Below are 13,978 nucleotides of genomic sequence, written 5' to 3'. Positions count from 1 at the left end.
AGGTCAATATTGTCATTCAGCTCCATATTTTAGGCACATGTTTCTAATCATCCACAAATATGTCAAGTATTTCTGAAAAGCAAGACTGCTATTACACAGTTTTGGCAAATTTTGATGTATAAATGGTCCGTATAAGACCTAAAGGAAGGTCTTTTTTGCTTTGTCATTGATGCATGCCATCAAGGTTATGGGAATTAAAACAAAGTGAATTAATCTGCCATTGCACAAAAGGAAAGAAAGCGAACAGTGATGGATTTCCCTGAATGGCATTGCCTCTCCTTTGCTGTTTAAGCATGATGGTTGATGGATATCGATAATAAGTATTCTCTTTAGTTCCGACTGAAGGACAGAACCCTCATGAATCTTAAACTTAATTTTCTTTAAAAACACAGTAAAAAATTCTGAATACTGGCCAAAACATAAAAATGATGAAACAAAGGAAATGTTTGAAAGGTAATGACACGTTAAATGCATCATCTGTGCTTTCTGCCTTGTAATGCAGCGAAGACACTTGACAAATGACAAACAGTCTGCCGTCCATTTATTATAATTCGGATTTGTGTTTGTTGTTTACGGTTATACAGCCACAGGCTTGAGTACAATCCTCGTACTTCAATTAAAGCGTTATCCTTATTCCTCAGGAATTTCTACTGCTCTTTTCCATTCTACTTCCAGCTCTCTGAAACACAAAGTTAGGATTAACACCTCTGTCGCTTCGTAAGAGACTCCAGTCTCATTTACACTTAAACTGAGACTTTTTTTCCCCCCTAATCTTACCAGTTCTTATAAATGTACCAAAAGGTTGAGTTTCAGCTTTAATAGCTTCTTGTCCAGACTGATGTAGGTACAATTACTCAAACATCAGTGATGAAACGATGAATCCACGATGAACAACCTCTATTTAAAAAGGTTTGGTTCTTACAGTTTGTGCTTTGTAATGAGTACACAGTAAGTATCTTATAGACATCACACTTTATGACATTTTTAGAATCTCGTTCATGTTTCAATGCTTTGTTGAATTGTTCATCATGAGCTGCTGAGAGCTATATTAGATTAGGTGTGACTGACTGTCAGGCTACTGTTCAATAGGCTGAGTTGATCAATGTTTTACAGAGGCAACTCTTTTCCAAAGGTGAGATAGTGTTAAAAAGCAACGCCAGGCATATTGATTAGGATATAAAAAGGATAATATAAAAGTTCTTTAAATGTCCTCCTTGATACAGTAACTATTGCTTCTAAATGCACAATAAAGAGATGAGTAGGCATTTCTTTCTTTCAGTATATAGTTCAGGATATTCACAAATAAAAAGCTCTGTTGCCTTTTGTACTTGCTATTGTTGCTATATGATGCAATACAGGACAGTAGGGTGTCTATAATGATTTGGAAACTCTTTTTTTTTAATTATAAAGTGGACTGCTACTGAAAAGTAAAACCATTAAAATAAGTTTAGTCATTTTGTATGTATTCTCGACATCCATCCTGTCCTACTGAGCTTAGTGAAATGAAAGTGCTACTGTATGCTCTCTCATAGGTTTTAGAGTTGATTTTCACTTGTATACATTCATTAAAAAGCTGTGGGCTTTGCTTTTAAGCCGATTTCCTGCACAGTAGCAGACATTCAGGCTGATGAAACCAGACAGCCCTTTTTCTGTTAAATAGGAGAAGGGTTCATGATGCAAAACACCACAGGGTAAAGCCCAAAACAGTCAAGGGATACAATGTCAGAGCATCTGCAGTAGTCAGCCTTGCACTGAGATCAACTGCCCTCAGTTCGTTCAACCATCAGTGTGCCTGCACATTTTTTTGTCCAGGAGAGAGTTCACAATGTGGTTTCTGCTCAATTTAAGCAAACCACATGTGGACACGACCGAATCGGAAATAAAGATATTTTAACGTGCTTCTAAAGCTTCTTACATTGTGCAGTCATGATTCTGAAGACCCCAATCAGCATCAAAAGGCTGCGATGTTTGTTACTACCTGGCAGCTTTCTCACCTTTCATTATACCCTCATAATGTTCTAACAATGTATGTAAAGAAATGTTTTCCTGATGCTATGCTGGGAAGGGATGTTGTTTAAATGTAGCTGAAAACCTAGAGCAATTTTGTACTCATCTATTTTGTCCTAATCCAATAACGGAACATGTTTGTTGATATAATTTGGTTGATGCCAACAGTCTGATGTGTGGATCAGACAACTGTCGTCTCTTGTAGTCAAGTGATTTACCGTACAATTAGTCCTAAAATGTAAGATTCCAGTGGGACATGATCAGAGGAGACGACAGATAAACCTCATTGTGAGGAAGGTCAGTCTTTCTAGGCGTACAGTTTGCTGGAGGGGACACAGAAAACTGACGCTACAAACTAGATGGAAGCAAAGATTTAAACATCCTCCCTATCAATGGCTGATGCATTGTATTGTCTAATGTACTAACATAAGCTCTGTGTGAATTTGTTGTTGATGCATCTCCTGCATTGTCTATTTGCAAATGATATAATCACCTCATTAGGGCCACACTGCCAGACGTAATGCCAGTTTTCAATTCAGATAAGAGTTTGAAGACTATTTGCATCAGCTTGTAAGTAACATATGATTGTTGTACAGTGTCTCTAATTTACTTGAAACAGCTGATGCAAATTCTTTAAAAAATGCAATAGTGCAAGCATCGCTTTTCTCAGTGTGACGTCAGAACATTGTGCTCATTGTCTCTTTGTCCTTATATGGGAAACAAAGAGGGCATGCATTGTAATGAATACAGCTCAGAATACATTTGCCTAATTTAATTAATTAATTCACTAACTTTTTGGACTAAAAATAAATCCTGCAAAGTTGACACACTGTTGAGGAAACTGTGGATCAATTGCATGTTATGTCCATGATCCCCTCCTCTGTGGCTTTCCAATGGCTTACACATTTTTACTTTCATTTCTTTTTGTTTTGTTTTCTGGGTGTGAAGGAGGGTGGGGAGGGAGGGAGCTGGTCTGATGAAGTGTTAGTCTTAAAAAACGATGTGAGTTTATTTGCATGTTTGCTGTGTGTCTACACTGTGCTTTCAAACTCAATTAATACTCCCAACTCACCCTTATAAATTCGTTGTATTGTTCTATGCCCTAGAGTTAAGGACATGTTAAATACAAACATGTGTGGTCTTTGTTTCTAGCCATGTACTGCAGTTGCTTCGAACATCCTGAAAAACCGTATGTAATAAGCTTTTGTTCTCAGAAAATATTGTTTAAGCCTAGCTTTCATATGAACCTCTATTTTGTCCCATAGAATATGGAATGATCGGAGAGCACACAGTAAAAAGTCAGCGGCCAAGATCAGTTCATGAAACAAAGGCCCTGCAGGAGCAAGCTGAATCTGCTAAATTTATGGCACAAACTGGTAATACTGTAGTTATGTTTCTTTACTTTATTTTGTTAACTAAATTTAATTTCATCATGCATGCTCTCTCTTGTACTGCACCTTTTAAGTGGAAATGTTTTGTATTATTATTTTTTCCCAATTCATTCTCTCTTGCTATGAAGTAGGAAGATACATTTCCAATTTATCTTTGTATATTTCCTTTGAATATAAAACTTAATTGGGTTTTGTGGGTCTGTTAGTTTTATTGTCACATAGTGAGTTGGCAAGTGGATTACCCATGGAACAATAATTAAAAAGGAGTTTAAAACTCAGGCTTTTGTGTAGTTAATAATTTCCTGCAAGGTACGATAAATAAAATGCCATTCGAAGAAAAAAAACACCCCATCAGCCAAATATGAAACACATACTTGGCAAAAGTTGAACATATAGGTGCTGCCCCTCGAGATAAAATGAGACTATGCTGCTTAATCGAATTAAGCATTGAATACATACAAAAAACTGAAATTATCTAAATTCACAAAGACTTTTACAAGTAGTGAAATAAGTGACAGCAATTTTAAAGCAAAGCATTCATTTTGCTTTCATTATCTTTTTTTCTATCAAACCCTTTTATCTAGTGGGTGGGTTTATATATATATATATATATATGAGATTCTTGAATTAAATTATTTTTGGGAAATGTTAAAACAAATGTCATTTGAATTGCCGTAAATGTTTAAGAACTCCTTTCCATATCATTTTAATTTGCGACATACCATACAGACGTATCAGTACTAACGTTTCTCCATTAACACATCTCCGTTTTACACACGCCGTATATGTTGTTTCCCTGTCGACTCGCATCTCTGTGCTTTTCTGTTTCTCATTCTCACACTATTTACTCTCCCTCTACTGCCTCATTTAATAAATGTATCCAACTTTCAGTGTATTTTATGATCTGCAAAATTAAGGGCAGGGTTTAGATCCCTATTTGGCTGGATCTATGTGTCCTTGATACAGCATGCTAGGACACTACTTTAAAGCATGTTGTGTTTAAATTCATATTAGGATTTGATGACTTCAAATGACACAAATGTATTCAGAGCTGCAATTAAAGGAATTCTTCATTGTATTAAATTATCTCTCTAATGCCCAAAGCCTGCAAGAAAATGTAACATAATCAATCGCCAATTATTTGGTGACTACTTTGATGCAGGAATTGTAATGTCCATTAAATTGTCATCAAATAATGTATTCTTTTTCTTATTTAGGCTACCACGGCTTTGGAAAATCACCCCACTGCCTCATATAAATATACAGCTTTATTTAGCATTTCATGGCTTCCTGATATTTGGACCTTTTGGACAATGAAGATTGAAAGGCTCAATGCTGTTTCTTCCAATTGTTCTAATACATTTAACTCCAAAAACATCTTTTGATGAATGAATGAACTATGATCCTTATCTTTACTAATCTGCAACCCAATGCTATGAATGATTGTTTAATAGAAATTTGACTGCATGCAGAGTTGAACGACTTCAAAGTCTGCTTGCCAAAACCTCCATATTGGCACAAAGGCCTGGGCAATAGAAACAGAATCCATTCTTATTCTGAAGCTGAAATAGTAGCTTGAGTTTTAGTCACATTCACTTTCACATGAAAATAGATGCAATCTGCTGAATACAATCCCATAAACTCTCTAATTTTCCTCCACCCCTGGGAGTGAAGAGGTTAAGATGGATTTGAAACCATTGTCTAAAACACATATTTGTTGTCAAGGAAACTAGATAGTTTGCTGCAGTGCAAGGAAATCCAAATATCAGGCTTCTTTCTGAACTAACACCCATTCAATATCATATTATTTTCTCAGACGCTGTCTTTCTTGCATGTCACCATGTTCTTATGACATTTTGTTTCTTTATGGTCTTACTTTGTTTCAGCATATTATTGGGTTTCACTGAAATGCATGCATTTTTTTATTAGGAAGAAGTGAAACACTTAGATGTATCTCTGATGTCTGCTGTTAATTTTTTAAATAATCATAGCTGTACCTTTACTGTGATCTTTACATAAATGCACATTTAAATTTCTTGTAATAAGGCTGATTCACTGACATCTTTCCTACTCTATAAAGAATATTGCTAATGCACCTACTGTCTAAAATGGCAAAGGACTTTATTGTGTTGAATACAAATGAAATTATTAGTCAGAAGAATGTATCTGCTGAATCAGTATTTATAAAAGATCACAGGAAGGTAGTATAGACTGTACAATAGTGTTCTTACAAATCCTAAAGAACCCACCTCACCCCAACATGACTCATGTTGGCCCCTCCCCATTTGACTCAACCCTGCCCACCTTGCCCCATCCCGCCCCGTAAGACCTGCCCAAGGACCATATTGCTGCATTTAACTAGTGTCACCCTTCTCCCACACAGGTGAATCAGGTCCAGAGGAGTGGTCCCAGTGGAGCTCATGCTCTGTAACATGCGGTCAAGGGTCGCAGGTGCGAACAAGAACATGTGTCTCACCATACGGAACACACTGCATCGGCCCTTTAAGAGAATCAAGGGTTTGCAATAACACTGCCCTTTGTCCAGGTAGTGTTAGCCGCAGATTCTTGAATATTAATGTTTTGATCATTTGTTGTTGAAAGGAGGAAATGTGTTGTTGTGTTTTAACAAATTTTTCAATGTGTCTATTTAAGAATGTATTAATATTGCAGTTAATCCAATGCTTTCTTTCTTTCTTGCTATTTTTTCTTTTTTCTTTTTTTCATTATCACTTTTGTGTTTTTCATTTCATATACCTGTAAGACAATTCATCAGCATTGAAATGGTTAAAGACATGTGGTTCTGCATGGAGCTTGGGGAGCAGTAGACACTGATATGTTGTCAGCTTCATTTCCTTGAAGGTTGGTCTTGCGTTTTAAAATATCTTGGCAGCATTTCTTCAAACATGCTGTAAGGCATTTCTTCCTCAACCCGTGATGGCAGGGTAGATGAGTCACTGGCGGCCAGATATCAGCATCAGATGATTTTCTGATTGCAGCCCGCTAATATTTGTCTTTCTGCGTCTAGTAGGAGAACGGGTTGTTCTCTGCAAGTGACCATTATCTATTCTTTGGATTGTTGTATGTTGATTTAGAAATGAGATCCCAAACTCGTGTCTAGTCAAGTATTTGATGGCGCAGTAAAAGGTAGTGCTTCTGAGTCTGCATCATAAACTCTTAGGTAATTATGGCTGGTAGGAATACAGCAGCCTTTGAAAAAACTGATTTATGATGTGCTGTACTTCATTTTTAAATGTGGCAAGTGCAAGTGGGAAGTGTGCTGTTTTCAAATGCGTCGCTCTCTGACTGTGCGTGGACATTAAGAGCTAGAAAGAGAATGACTAATTTCAAAAGAACAGCTGCCTAAATACAGTCTTGGTTTGACTTCCCTATGGCCATTTATATTTAGCTCAGACAACATTAAAGCGTTTATCTCTCAAAAGCTACACAGCCTAATTGCAGGTATATGAGTAAATTTGCATAGAGAATAATTATTCATTTGGGAAATCAATTATTGTCCTTGATTTATCTCAAGACCTGGAGGAATTGTAGTAGTTTTTTAATTGTGGATCTGTAACCTTTTTCACATAATAATACAGAAACACTTAATACCAAATAACCGGGCCAAAATAAAAGTTTATAAAAATGTCACTATACTTAGTATCAAGTGTCTTGCATTGATGTTAAATTGCATTCCTGTTAGTTGTTTCTCTTCACTGATTAAAAACCTTGCAACGGGATCACAGAACTTGTTTCCCCAAGTCATCCTTAAATATGCAGCTGACATAACTTTGCTGAGTTCCAGTAGCAAACTTGTTTACAAAATTCCCTCCTGGCGTGGTGCCACATAAACAGAGTCTATAGCCTATCTAATAGCCCAAAGGCAGACAAATCGATTCACTCTGAAACTGTGAGTAGTATGCTAAGGTGGAAGGATGCCTCCAAAACAGAGTCACTTTCAGTCTAAAAGGAGCCGTGCCTCACCTTCGTCACCATCGTTGAAAACCTCGACATCATCGGTGAACAATGGATCCAACACGATGCATCTGCCAAAATGCAATCACGATTCTTCTTTACCAAATATTACTTTTACCTGAGTTATCCCCTTTTCCAACCCAACCAACAGCACCTGTAGTAATCAGTTTTTCTTCCTTTCCCCCCCTCATTTTTCCTGCTTTTTTTTCGGCGGAAGGAAAGCAGCCCAGTTATAAGTCTACAGTAAGACACTGACTTTACATATTTACTTGCAAGTTCAGGTTTCATCACACGTCGTTTTAAAAGCCATTAATTACTAAAGTCAAAACTCTGCTCTTCTTTTACAAGCAACCTGAACAAAAAAAGAGTGTGGCCATGGTCACACGATGCTTCACACAAACGCTTTTTTAGTCAAAAAAACACCAAACTATACTTTAAGAACCTGAACACTCATCAGACTCCAGCACAGCTTAGTCAAAAACTATGTCGCTCAAACAAAATGCTACTATAAGAATTATTAAACTAAACACTCTGTTATACTGACGTGAAATATTAAACTAAACACTCTTTATAAAATTATGAAAAAAAATTTATATTCAGTTACTATATTAAATCTTTTTAAACACTCTTATGGCCAATAAATGAATAAATTTATAACACTTTACCTTCCCAAATTATATTAAAACATATTGAGAACTCAACAATACCACAATACTTTAAAAACATAACAAATTAACCAATACTCTTACTCTTTTCAGCACTATATCTGAACCTATCTCTCTCTCTTGACTGGCCTCCAACTATTGGAGTTTGTTCTTTCTCTTTATTATTCTCTCATTGTTCCCTCTTTTTACTCCACTTTCTTTTCGACTTCCTGCATGAGTTGTTTGGTTTTAACTATCCAAAGCGTGAGTAAGGAGTTAGAAGTTCGTCCAGCGCCACCTCCACAACTGAGCTCTTCTTCTGGTGGAGAGGACCACTCCTTTGTCCATCTGATAAACCATGATCATGTGTCCTCTCTAGGCCACTTTCTTTTCTTGTGTTCTTGTTTCTTTTTCTTTTTGTGTATGATGCTGTTCTTTCTTTTTTCTTTTTCTTCTTTGCTTCTTTTCTTTTTTTTCTTTTGTTTTCCTTTTCTTTTCTTTTTTTGACTTGTGCTTTTGTCTTTTTTCTTCTTTCTCTTTTTTTCTTTCTTTTTTTCTTTTTTTCTTTTTTCTTTTTCAATTTCCTTTTTCTTTTCAAAACCAAATGGATTGATCTTTTCTTTTAAATTCAGTTTCAACAATGGTTCCATTTCAAAAATCTTCCCTTTCTTCTCTCCTTCTGTTTGATGCCGACTTCTCGCTTCTGGTTTTGGTTTGCTCTCCTTGGCTGCTCTTGGACTCTTCTGTCTGGCTGTGACTTTCTTCTCACTCGGACCACTTTGCAGGCTGGTCCAAGTTGGACCACTTTGGACCAAGCTGGCTTGATCTGCTCGGATTCGCAGATCGGCAGGAATCTTTTCAGCCTTGACTTTGCGGTTACGCGCTGTGCAGCCAGGTTTGTTGGTTTTTATTTTTCACCTTCGCTTTTGCCAACACAGTAATGACCATTTGAATGTTGCAATGTTGTTTGCTTTCTGAACAGCAACAATGCTATGTCTCATTCACTCGGACTATCTCTTTGTCATTCGATTGCTCTGTAAAATCAGTGTTGTACTGTTCGACTAAGTGCTTTTTTCTCATCGTATCAGGATCCTAAAAGATGAGATGACTCACCTCACTCTTTTTCCTCTTTTTCTTCTTTTCTATGGGGTCGTTTCACCCAGCCAATGGCGGTCTCCTTGATGCCACGGCCTGGCATCTTGACTGTTGATGACGTGCCATGGCTCCATGGCTCGAACATGGCATACTGCCTACCTCTTTGAGTATCTCTGGCAAACTCACTTGAGGCTCTGGAGGTAAGCCCACTTCTGGATGTCTGACTGCTTGGTATGTTTCCAGAGTGTTCTGTGTATTCTGTGTGTTGTGGATGTCTGACTGGTTGTTGATAAGCCTTTTCCATCTTCAAGGTCCGTCTGAAGGTCTAGGTTTATGAGGTTTGTTGGTGAGCTTGGTCTTTCAGGTTTGTCTTGTCCCATGGTGCTGAGAAGTATTCGCTGTCTCTTCCTTTTTCACAGTCAGTTGCTGTTGAGAAAAGGTTAGAAGGTTTTTGTATACTTCCTCACATTAAAAGTACACACTTGTTACTCTTTTTTATCTTTATTTGATTTAATTTTCACCACAACATACACACATATTGCTTTCAGTGAGGACACAAGACACAACACAACAGAAACTTGAACAGCCCCATCTTGGCTAGCATGAGCATCTTTCTTCTTTTTGATTTTGTGCAGAAGCGGATGCTTGTGCTTCTTGATTATGTGCAGAATGTATCTATCTTTTTATTTGATGAGATGCAGAATATTTAACATCCGAACACAAACCCTTACATTCACTTCTTCAAACCTGTTTCCACTACAGACCACTTACTGACTGTGGCTGATTCGATTGATTCTTTGACTGGCTATATAGACACGGCTTATAGACACGGCTTATCGGAGTACCCTTTTAGACTAGGCTTATATGCGTGTTTTTTTCAGTATTTTTTTCTGCTTATTTTGAGGCGTTAACCTGCTTCTTTCTGCTTGCTTTCTTCTTTCCTTCTTTCTTTCTGTATCGTCTTTCTTTTTGGGATACCTTTCTTTCTGTTAGTATCTTCCTCTCTTTGTAGATCCTTCGGTTTTTGCTATCGTCATACGTTATTACCAAGTCAGCAAACTTTGCTCTTCGTCCTCTCTTTTGATATCGAAAGCTACCGCAGCTTTTCTCCAACCGCTTTCATTCTTTCTCTTTGTTTACTTCAATTACCAACATTTGTCCATTTTTGTCGTAGGTTAGGAACATCAACCTAGATGTTGCGGTGTTGAGACATCCAAGGTCAATGTCTGTACCAGTGCTCTTGTCATCTCCACCTCACTTTTAGTTGGCGGACCAGTGCTTTCATTTTCCTCGGACCTCACTTACGCCGCCTGGCAACCGTAAAGCAGCCGCTTTGCTTCCATGAAGCAGCCGTAGCCTTTGCTTATGGCTGTGCGAGTTTGCTTCAGGGGTGCAGCTGCGACAAGCCTCATTCTCAAGAACACTGTATCCTGTTCATTGTCAGTCTTCTGTTCTGTTGTTATCGCGCATCTCTACTTGATTGTTTGACGCCTGATGAAAGTAGCTGCCGAAGAATGAAGGAATGTCCTGTAGCGGTAGCTTGGACAGCTGTTTGTGTTTTGCTAAGTAGCTCTGTGATTATTCTTGCCTTGTGAGACTGTTCATAGTATGTCATACCTGTGTTATGTTGATTATGTGAGGCTGACTCTGATTGAGACGGGAGACTGGTGGTGTAGTGCTGCATTGAATGGTTAATGGGAATGCATGTGTTTTTGTATGGGTATCCTTATGCTAACCCTTTCCCTTATCCTCTCCTAAATTTTACTTCCTGCACTAACACATGGTAACTGTAACCATCATCAGATTTTAGAACTTTTTAAGAACCTTTTTGCTTTTTGACTTTGCCTTTAATTTTTTTTCATCTTCATTTTCAGCTTTTTTCATTCTAGATTCTTCTTTTTCAGCTCTTTTTCTTCAGTGCTGCAGCACGCCTAGGAGGCTGCCAGGTTGAATGTTGTGTATCCCCTATACATGAAAATGTGATGCCCATGTTGCATTGCATACTTGTGTGAAACACACATTCCACATAGGTGCATCACATCTCCTGCTCCTCTGCATGCCTGTCATGTGCCTGTACATCTCTGCAGCTATCCACCAGATCAAATTCTTTTTTTTTGCATTTTAATTGTTTTTGCTGCTTTGGCATTCATGCACAACTGCTATGCATCTTTTAGTTTCTTTCATCCATTCTCTGATTTCTTCTATTTTCATTTCAAACCAATTATTCAATTCAAAATTTTTTTATCCTCATCTAACAGATTTGCAACTTCACTGTTGAGACTTCTGTGAACTCCTACCAACTCTCCAAAAATCTCTTTCCATCAACATCTTCCACATTTTGACTTTTCAGCATCACTCATTCATCTCTAAACTGCCTTATTTTGCCTTGTTTTGTTTGTCGGAGTTCCCCCTATGCCTCTCCAATGTGCAATATTCTAACTTGTTTTTTCTTGCGCCTTCCCCGTTGGCGATCGTCTCCTTCCCGTCGTCACTCCACACCTCTCTCTCTCCCCCCCATCGCCATAGACTGCGCCGCGAAAAGTGCTCAAGCTGTATGCCTCCGTTCAAAAGCTCTTTTCTTTCACGGAACTTTTCTCTTAATAAACGAGTGCAATGGTGTCTCTCAGCTGCCCACTGCTCCAGATGCTTAAGACGGGTTAAATGTAGAGGTCAGATTTCATGTACCACTATGAATATGGCCAATGCCGACGTTCAGAGCCAATACAAAATCAGGTTTATACTGCAGCACAGAGTTTAACGTGATGAGATTGGTATCAGAATTCAATATTGTATCTTAGTTATTTACCCCAACAGTCCCGGTCCTGATTAAACCCTGCAGACTTATACAGCAAGATGTTGAGTGAAACAAGCCTGCGTATGATGCTATTACTTTTCCTCGGTGCTTAACTTTCAAGATGGAAAGCCTAACTTTCTTTAATTGAATCAATATCATTTATTTATTCAATAATGTGTGGTTTGGTGGAGAGGAGGTAGAGGGTGTTTCTAAATGTTCATTTAAAGCTATTTATATGGAAAAGGGTGAGATGTTTTCTCACAACAACTGTGCTCGGTTATTTTTTGATGTAAAGTTGTAAACGGTAAGCAAGTAAGTTTATTTTATGATGCAAACAGTAAGCCATCAAGCATGTGCTAATACAGCTGCATATGTATTTCAATTTCAGTGGTGCTCATGGCAGTGATATAAAATATCACGTTTTTAAAGATATTTGTGGCTGTGGCTGTTAGCAGGCAAGGATTCATGTTAGTCGCCGTTTTGACAATAATAAAAAGATAGAGAATAATTACAGCCTTATCTGTAATGCATTGCAAAGCGTAGACATGTAATAACCCTTTAACATTTTTATTTGGAAAATAGCATTGACTATTGTTTTGTCTCAAATTAGTTTTAGTTCTACTAAACGCCGGCTGCTACCAATAAGATAACGTGGTTGGTAGGCAAAATGTCATCTGTTTGCACAGAAATTGGGGAACTCGCAAAAGCAGAAATAGATGATGAATATGATTCAATTCTTTTCAATTCAGTTTATATTGTACAGCCCAATATCACACATTACAAATTTGCCTCAGAGGGCTTTATAATCTGTACACATACGACATCCCTGTCCCAGGAACAAAAATCAGATCTGGATAAACCTTTTAACAGTGAAAAAAGGGAAGAAACCTTCAGGAGAGCAACAGAGGAGGATCCCTCTCCAGGATGGACAGAAGCAATATATGTCATGTGTACAGAAGGAATCATTACAGAGTTATAACACATGCAATGAGTATGCCAGAGTGTATAATAGTTGGTAGTAGGCATGGACCACTTCCAGACCTCCATGATCCATCAGACAGATGGAGATAGAGAAGAGGAGTGGGTGGAGCATCAGCAGGGCCATGGCATCAGACCCAGCCAGGTCCAATGGACCCTGTGAGACGTTAACAAAGCAAACAAAAGGCAGTTGCCACCGAACACATTTATCAACATAAAACAACACAAAAATCAACTAAATATTGCATTATTGCCAACCTGATCTCCAAGACCACATTTAATATAAGAAAAAAATGAATTGCTTCAGTGCTTCGAACACAAAACATTAAGAATCAGTGCTAACAAAAGACAAATCAAAAATAAAGAGTAGAAGAAGTCATATTTTCTAGTATTGACGAATTAAGAAAAACAATGATAAGACACATCCTCGAAAAGGTTATAGACATTTTCTGTTGACACATAAAGCAATAACACCTGTTAACTATAGGTACGAATATAGGGGAATATTGAAATGTGTAATGGAAACGTATTGGTTAAGAAGAGAACAAGAACTAAAGAACATTTTATTATGATTCCAGTGTGTCAGTGCCATTAGGTCTTTTTAGTGGAGAAACTTTGAATCTGAGGACCCAGAAACCAGTTAAGTTAGTGTAGGAGGCAAACCTATTGCCAAAAACATTTCCGAGTGCCATTGATCCTCGTCTTACATTGTTCATAAGACTGATCCCAGGGCAATATTATGCACACCAGGCTCAAACTATAGCTTTAGAATAAGCGTGGAAGGAATTGTATTTTTAGTGGAAACTGTCTCAAACAACTCTGTGGAAAAAATATGACACGCAGCAAAAAATAATGAATACTAGGGAGGATGGCTTACAAGTTAAAAAGGTAAAACATCACTGGAATGATATGAGTTAAATAGATTAAATCCCAGTTCACCACAATTTAATGAAAACATTCTTGGCAAAATTGAAATTGCTTTGTCCATCATCTTGTGTACAAGAAGTTCACCTCTAACACAAAGCAGTATTGCTCATGGCTGTCCCTGTAAATCGTGGCCACAGTTCAGAGAGAAATCCTGTTGCATCACTGTTAGA

General features: G+C 37.7%; 1 protein-coding gene across 4 annotated transcripts in view; it reads left to right on the top strand.

Moving 5' to 3' along the window:
• adgrb3 (adhesion G protein-coupled receptor B3) overlaps positions 1 to 13,978 on the top strand; it is a 113,831-nt gene that overhangs the window by 42,370 nt on the left and 57,483 nt on the right. For 3 of the 4 annotated variants that reach the window (XM_056436102.1, XM_056436103.1, XM_056436100.1), the window contains exons 3-4: positions 3,273 to 3,383; positions 5,782 to 5,943. In XM_056436102.1, the coding sequence (XP_056292077.1) occupies positions 3,273 to 3,383; positions 5,782 to 5,943 (273 nt within the window). Of the gene's footprint in view, positions 1 to 3,272; positions 3,384 to 5,781; positions 5,944 to 13,978 lie in introns of those variants that run through there. The other variant, XM_056436104.1, reaches the window with a different exon arrangement.

Source organism: Pseudoliparis swirei, chromosome 17 (assembly GCF_029220125.1).
Source record: "Pseudoliparis swirei isolate HS2019 ecotype Mariana Trench chromosome 17, NWPU_hadal_v1, whole genome shotgun sequence".
Lineage (NCBI taxonomy): Eukaryota > Metazoa > Chordata > Actinopteri > Perciformes > Liparidae > Pseudoliparis > Pseudoliparis swirei.
Note: the sequence above shows the minus strand (reverse complement) of the source record. Positions and strands in the feature narration are given on the sequence as shown.